The following is a 7,666-nucleotide window of genomic DNA, read 5'->3' on the forward strand; positions in this document are numbered from 1 at the left end:
TCAAAATGGGGAGGAAGGATGGCATCTTTGGGGGATGGGCGGTGACTTTGCCGAAACGAAACGCTCGCCAAGTCAGCAGCAGAGCTAGGCGAGGTATAATGCAATTTTGATGTTGTATAAGCGCTGCTCTTAGCCCATCAGCTATGCTAATTAAGTTAATTAAAAAGTACCAGCAAAGTATTTGCACTTGGCCAACTTCACGTCATAATCAAAGTGGAGGCGGCGGCGCATCGAATGGAAAATGAAGCCCAAGTCATGTCAAATGCTCTTAAAAAGCCAAAGCTGCCCCATCCCATGGTGGATGCCATGCTGGAGATGGATATGACGAGGGAAATTGAGATGGAGCTGGAGCCGGAGGCGGACACGGACGCGGAGATGGACCTGGAACTGACTATGTTGCCGTCCACACAGTAGAGTGTCTTTATTTAAAATTGGAGAGCGGATGGAGACAACCAAAAAAAATGAAAAAAAAATATACCACGAAAACGAGGCCAATTATAAGCTTCATCATTAATTTGAATAAAATTAATTCTCCCCAAAAAAGACACAGAGCCACAGAGAGAATGAAAATGCCACAAAAAGAAATGTGCCACAGAAGCAGGAGGAGGAGAAATGTGTCCAAAGGACAAGAACGGGGGCGAAATGACAGCCGACGCAGACGGTGGCAAATAAAACATTTAGGCGGAATTATAATTTTACTTTGCTTATTTATAATTTACGTTTAAAATGTGAAACACCTGACAGCTAAAGAGAATTTATGTTTGCATGTTTTCCATTAATTTATTTTTCCGAGGCGCACCCCTCCACCAAGGAAACTGCCAAGAAACTGCTCCAACTCCCAACCCCAGCCCCCTCGAAACTGCACGAAAATGCACAGCGGGAGGGTTGTTCCGGGAGGGGGCAGCCGGGCTGGGTTGAAGCCATAGGACGAACTCAAAGACGGGCACATATTGCTATCACGTTTGGACTATAAAACAGGCCAGGCCAGACCAAACCCCATGCCATCCCCATCCCCATCCCTGAACCGTGCTGATGATGTTGTTGATGACGTGGAGCGCCGCTGCATAGCAGCCGCCAAAAATGGCAAACGGACGACCCAAGACACCAGTCCCAGCCAGAAAGGAGAAGCTCCTACATTCGCAAAAAAGTGTGGTTTAAACGGAAGGAATTCGCACATTATAAATCAGCCAAAAAACTCGCAATTATTCGCAATTGCCTTTCAGATTTGGTTTTTGTGTTTGGAGAAGAGTGTGATTGATAATTGGCCGGGAAAAGGTCCATCATTAATCAATAAAGATGGTCTATTGGTTGCACTAATGAAAATGAGTAAGTTAGGATGGTTTTCAGAAATTACTAATAGTATTTATGGTCTTAGCTGTTGATCTTTAGAGGTAAACTAGAGAAAGCCAAGACTGACTTTAAACCTATAATCTCTGAGTTCAAGAAAACCCATTAGTTTTATCTTTTGGACCATATAATTTTTCTTTAAGTGCAGCTCTGGTACAGACACAAAGGCAAAAGCAGACGGAGACGTGTCGACGCAGTGCAAAAACTTGTCAAGTAAATATAAACGAAATGTGTGGCACGGCACCCGGCCTGGGTATGGGGCAACGGGTCCGTTTCGTATCGCTCCGTATCGTTCCGCCTCTACTTGCTTTATTTTATTCCCATTTTATTATTATTTTCACCAGGCCAAAAGACGCAGACGCCAGAGCAGCCCAAGCAACGGAGGCAACAGCAGCAACACACATAAAAAATATTTTTATGCAACATTTTTATGATTTCCGTCTGGTAGCGACAGTGCGGCATGGTCACAAAGAATCTTCTAGCCGGGGCACACGGTCCGATTTCGATTGCCATTCCGCTGCTCTGCTCGAGCTGCTGCTTTTACTGTTTCCGAGTCCAAGACATCTCCTTCACCTGGTTTCAATTAAAAGACACTTTTCTTTTATGTGACGGCTTATTTCTCATTACGGCTCTGGCCCTGTCCCCGGTCTTTGTTTTCCTTTCCCATTTCATTGGCTAGGAACCACCGGATTCTCAGGCTCGTTTCGAATCGGAATCGGAATTGAAATTGAAAATTGCGACTGGGGTTGGCTGGTGTTGACGGCTGTCCTGAATTTTCTGGAGGGGACACAGACCATGCCGACCAGGACGGAATGGATTGAATGTGTTCGCGTTCGTTCTCGCGTTCGCTCCCTTGTCTCACTTCATCAATCATTAATTTCGTTTATTTTTAGTGAAAATAATCACTTTGGGCAACATATGTGACCAAGCAGCGTTTCGCATGTGTTTGCCGAATTCCTCTTTGGGTATTGGGATGATGGGGTGACGGGGTGGCTCGACGTTGGTCCTGGGAGGTTGGGTAAGAGGATGACAAAGAGTCTGGAAGATGAACGTGGTCCAAAAAACACCTCATGCAATTATCAAATGGCCGGGTTCCCCTTCATGGTTGCGTGTTTTGCCATTTCTTTTTCGGTTCGGTTAGGTTAATGTGTGTGAAATGACTTTATTGGTTTTTCAGGTGGTCTGGTCTGGCCGTGGTAACTGATAGCCTCCGTTCATGCCACACAGTCTATTATGGACACATGTGTCCCGCACGATAAGGGTAGTGGTGTCCGTTGGTTGTGGGGTGTGGGGGGAGGTTAAGTGCGACTTAGATGGGATAATAACGCTGGCAGTCGTCAGCAATTCTTAACCCTCTTTTTGTCTATACAAGCGGGCAGAACAATTAAGCTGAACTAATTTTGGTCAAATTGATCGATAAGTTGGATACCAAAATGATTAGACCCAAAGGGAACATAAAAGCCTTTCAACATAATTGTATTCTTTGAATAGAACTCCTACAATAGGACTTACTAGGTCTTACTAAAGATGGGGAGATTAGGAGATATATTAATACATATTATATTTCAAAAACTTTCCATTAGGTAATGAATCTTAAGCCCTCCCAAGACACGACCCGAGGCAGTTGGTCTGAATATTTTTACGACGCTGTTATCTTTCAGGTGACACATCTGTCTCACCGACTACCTGACTACTGCCTTTTATGACTCGCAGCGCATTTGTCAGGTTTTGCACATTTCTTAACCCCAAATGCGACAATCCTTATTCACTCCAAGTGACTAACCGGCGTATCTTATCGCATTCTTTGCAGAGCAACGAACTATGCAATAAATATAAATAGAGATTGTACACATTGGACAAACACACTTCCGATCCGAAACGCAAACTCAAACGCACACGCACCGCCCCGTACCGCCTCGAGGTAAATTAATCAACAGCTCCGTGTAGTCAGCTCCGGAGTCCGGACCCGGACCAATTCCCTTAATGCAATACATTTCCGCCGTGCTGCGGGCCGCACGGGATGGCTGTCTGCTATCGAGGAGAACGGGAACCCATGCATACATTGTACCAACATGATTTTTATCTATCCGTCGATAACATAAATATGACGGCTCGGTTGGTCAAAAAGCAGGGTGGTTGGGCTGGGTGCAATTGCATTGAGCAGCGCGCACCTCATTGAACTTTTCAGACAAACACAATTTGTCCGATAAGGAAACGGAAAAAGCATCGACTGGCACTGAGCGAAACCCGTATCTAAGTTACGGGCGTTTTCGAGAATTTTAAATATTTGTAGTTTACTATCGTACTGATAACTAAATAGCCACAAACCAATTTTGAGGGTCTTAATCCCTGAAAATCTTTATGTTCCAAACAGAAAAAGATTCTACCTCTGTAGGCATATTTGGGAAAATTAAATTTGAAACGTGAAGATTCAAGTAAAAACGTCCGGTTTTAAGAAGTCGTATACTAGTAAGATTTTTGTTATATAATTCTTTTAATTTTTAAGTAGTATTATACATAAGAAATATTTAAAATAATAATGTTTACAATTTTTCAGACGATAATAACGTTATTTTATTTGAAAAACATACTATAACCTTGGAGGGAGTTCCTTATTTATCTCAAATTTAAAATGTTTATTGTTTTCGTGGATATTCCTGATCTTATACCTTAAGACTGAAATCTTAAAACATCTTGAAATTCAAATCTTAAAACGCTTTTAAAACAAGTCGTTTCGTTGAAAAGTCTCGTTTCCGATTTCAAGACCAATATCTTGATTTCAGACGGTTTTTTCCTGTGAAGGAGTCCCGGGGAATAAGCCAGAGCGGGTGGGGCAGGGGCATGGTTAGGGGTCGTGGGCGAGGGCGGGGGCGCTCGAACGGCGCGCGCACTAATGGCCACCATTAATAATTGAAAAACTGAAACAGTTGAGCATGTGAGCAACTGAAGGATGATGGCGCTACGTGGGAGGTGGCAGAGAGAGAGGTAAGGTGATGGGTTCTTTTTGTCGTTGGGGCAATTGGGTTTGGTTTGGTTTGGGGCTTGGAATGGGGGATGGGGGTGGGGGGTGGAGCTCCCAGTTTTTGGGGGTGACAAAAATCTATAGCTATAGCTAAAAAAGTTATGAATAAGCGAACGGGCCAGCCAAGTTCGGAGTTAGAAGTTGGAGAGCAGCTATGGCGAGTGTACAAACCTGTTCTATGCTTTCGTTGTTGTTGTTGCTGCTGCTGGAGCTCCAGTTGTTTTTGTAGTTGTAGTTGTAGTTCATAGCTGGCTGATGATGCTGCGACGCTGCAGCAACGCTGGCGCTGACGCTAACGCTGGCGTCGGTGTCACAGCGACAATGTTGAAGTTGCTACTAGGGTTCTTCTTCTTCGTCGACTCCTGGTTATTCCCGTTCTTCTTGTTTTAGTTCTTGTTGTTTTAAATAAAAATTCAGCTACCAGCATTGGAAAATTTCGAAACTTTGTTGCCCACTATTTTTCTTTTTTTTTTTTCCTTTGTGGAAGCTTCTTGGGAGCTAGTGCTGGTGGTGCTCCATAGGTTCTTGGGATGGCTTTTCGAATTTTCCGCTGCAGGGCAGCAGAACGCGCACGAACCGAAACTGAGACTGAATCTGCTCGCCGTTCGCCGTTTGTGCCACTCGCAATCGCAAAATCGGGCAATAATCGGTCGGTGTCGGTGTCGTTGTCGGCGTCGGGGGGTGGTGGGTGGTGGGAAATATTGGAGCAAGGTGTTTCCAAACAGACAGTCACTGCTCACTGCTCACAGCTCACAGCTCCCTGCTCACTGCTGGCGGCGAAGTGGCGAATTCGCAGAGTTCGCAGCTTTCTGCGCAAGAGCCAAACTCTGAGAGACAGCCGAGCCGAGCCAAAGTCACTTCTGCTTCTGATGCTTTCTCAGCATTGTTGTTGTAGTTGTTGTCGTTGGGGGAGCAGCTCCACCACCGTTTGCACTCTTAGATTACGTCTGTCGCTCTCCACTCCCAGCCTCGCATCGCCCCTCTCGGCTCCTCAATCGAATTAAACCGAGCGTTTGCCGAATAATTGGGGTTTAGATACTTTTCACCCAGCTAGACAATGTTGTATTTCTTGCACTTTTTCTATATTTTAATATCAATTAAATTGAGTCAAGCGGGGCTCGGACCCTCGCAGATACACTTCGATTCACGCTTCACACACTCACATCGATTTTCAAGGTATATCGTACACCAAAATGTATGCAGTTTTCGTTCTTCGTTTTCCAAGGGAAAAGCCTTGAACTCGCTGGATGTAATTTGAATAGCGTACCTCGGACCGATTTTCACTGTTCTTTGTTTTATTGAATTTTCAATAAAATTCAATGCGTCGCTCTCACACGGACGGGATTGGGAATCAATGGGCAGCGGCAGAGGGCTCGGCGCAGCAGAGAAAACCTCCGCTTCTGCTGCAATACACACCACCTACGAGCTAGGGAAATTGTATCTTGTATCTATGGGATGTGTATCTACGCGGTACGCGGATACGTCCGCACGGTTCGGTGTTCGATGTTCGATTACCCAGAATGTTGTACTCTCGCGTTTGAACCATTCCATATCTGGTCACACTTTTCGCGAGCGAAAATATACAGATATAATTTGTAAATAAAACAAATATGTTAAAATATATTCTAGACAAAAATGTATCTTCTTCTTGTTCGATATTGTTTTTTATATAGTTTTTAATATCAATTTAAAAGTTTAACGTCCTGCCTTAAACAAAATTTACAATAAGACTTATCGATATTTAGCAGTATTGCCAACTGCCACAATTTTCAAAAATCGTTGGCGGGAAATTCCAATTACTAATTAGTAGATAACTTATTTGGCCTTTTCAATAAAGATCATAAAGCAAATATCCTTTTGGTGTTTATTTATATCAAAAATTAATCGTAAGCAAATATTTGTCACTTCAAGGTGCTTAGTCATATTTGTTTGCACTTCAAGCTAATGTAGGCTTGTAAGCATAATTACGTATACATGCAGATGAACTGATGCATACTGATTCGCACAGTGAGTGCTAAAAGTCTTGAGAAGTAAAGTTCGAAGGTTTCAATAAAAAGATTTCGACAGAAATCAACATAAAGAAAGATTTATATATTACAATTTGTAAAATAAAAGCCATAAACGGCATATAGATTTTATTATAATTGTAAACCTGACCACAATTATTTTGTGCTCGCTTTCTTAATGCAAACAAATGCATGCAATAGCAGATTAATATGCCACACTTAAGGAATTTATGAGACACACTTCAAGTGCCTGAAAGCTGAATCAGCTCCTCAATCACTCCCAGACTACCCTTCCTTCGGCTTTGGCATCCAATTTGTATAAACAAGAGCCGCAAAGTTTACTTAAGGAATTAGCAGAACCCGTCATTGTGTGTGGTATCAATTTACGAACTCACTGACCGTGCTTCAGAAACACAATAACAAAGGATTGTTGATATAAACGTTCGTTGACACACTACCCATCAATGTAAAATGTATATGAACAGTATCTGTTTATTATATCCATCTCGGCTCTTGGAAAAATTTCTATATTAAAATAAAAGTCAATATTTGCTTGGGTACAAAGGGCTCATAGTAATTTTAGACCAAACAGCTTCTCCCAGATGATAAAGAAATTTGAAAGTTCAATGACATTTAATAATATACCTCTATTTTGTAAGAAACTTACCCTGTAATATGGTTGAGAATTAAAGGAAATTAAGAATATCGCCAATATTAAACGATTTGAGATAAAAACAAAAAATTCAAAAATAAATCACAAAAAATTCAAAAAATATTTTGTCTTAGGATTTTAATGCAGAAGGGTGACAAATCGATCTAGAAATCGTTTAAGGTACTCCGCTTGAGAATCGGATGAGAATTGGGCAAGATATAGCCATCAATGTGGGCCCTATAGGGGAAATCCCCATTTTCAAGGGATCCCATCATGAAAAATGGACAAAAAGTCCAACAAATATTTTGTCTCAGGATTTTGATGCAGAATGGTGGCAAATCGATCTAGAAATCGTTTAAGGTACTCCGCTTGAGAATCGGATGAGAATTGGGGAAGATATAGCCATCACTGTGGACCCTATAGGGGAAAGCCCCATTTTCAAGGGATCCCATCATGAAAACTGGACAAAAAAATAAAAAAAATATTTTGTCTCAAGATTTTGATGCAGAATGGTGGCAAATCGATCTAGAAATCGTTAAAGGTACTCCGTTTGAGAATCGGATGAGAATTGGGTTAGATATAGCCATCACTGTGGGCCCTATGGGGCAAAACCCCATTTCCAAGGGATCCCATCATGAA

The 7,666-nt window shown here is 42.3% G+C and overlaps 1 protein-coding gene across 3 annotated transcripts in view; it reads right to left on the reverse strand.

The window, feature by feature from the left end:
* Positions 1-5,873, reverse strand: part of aus (argus) — a 32,514-nt gene extending 26,641 nt beyond the window's left edge. For all 3 annotated transcript variants that reach the window (XM_017235759.3, XM_017235758.3, XM_070281924.1), the window contains exon 1: positions 4,541-5,873. In XM_017235759.3, the coding sequence (XP_017091248.2) occupies positions 4,541-4,615 (75 nt within the window). In that variant the 5' untranslated portion in view covers positions 4,616-5,873. The remainder of the gene's footprint in view (positions 1-4,540) is intronic.
* Positions 5,874-7,666: the final 1,793 nt, after the last annotated feature.

Source organism: Drosophila bipectinata, chromosome 3R (genome assembly GCF_030179905.1).
Source record: "Drosophila bipectinata strain 14024-0381.07 chromosome 3R, DbipHiC1v2, whole genome shotgun sequence".
Lineage (NCBI taxonomy): Eukaryota > Metazoa > Arthropoda > Insecta > Diptera > Drosophilidae > Drosophila > Drosophila bipectinata.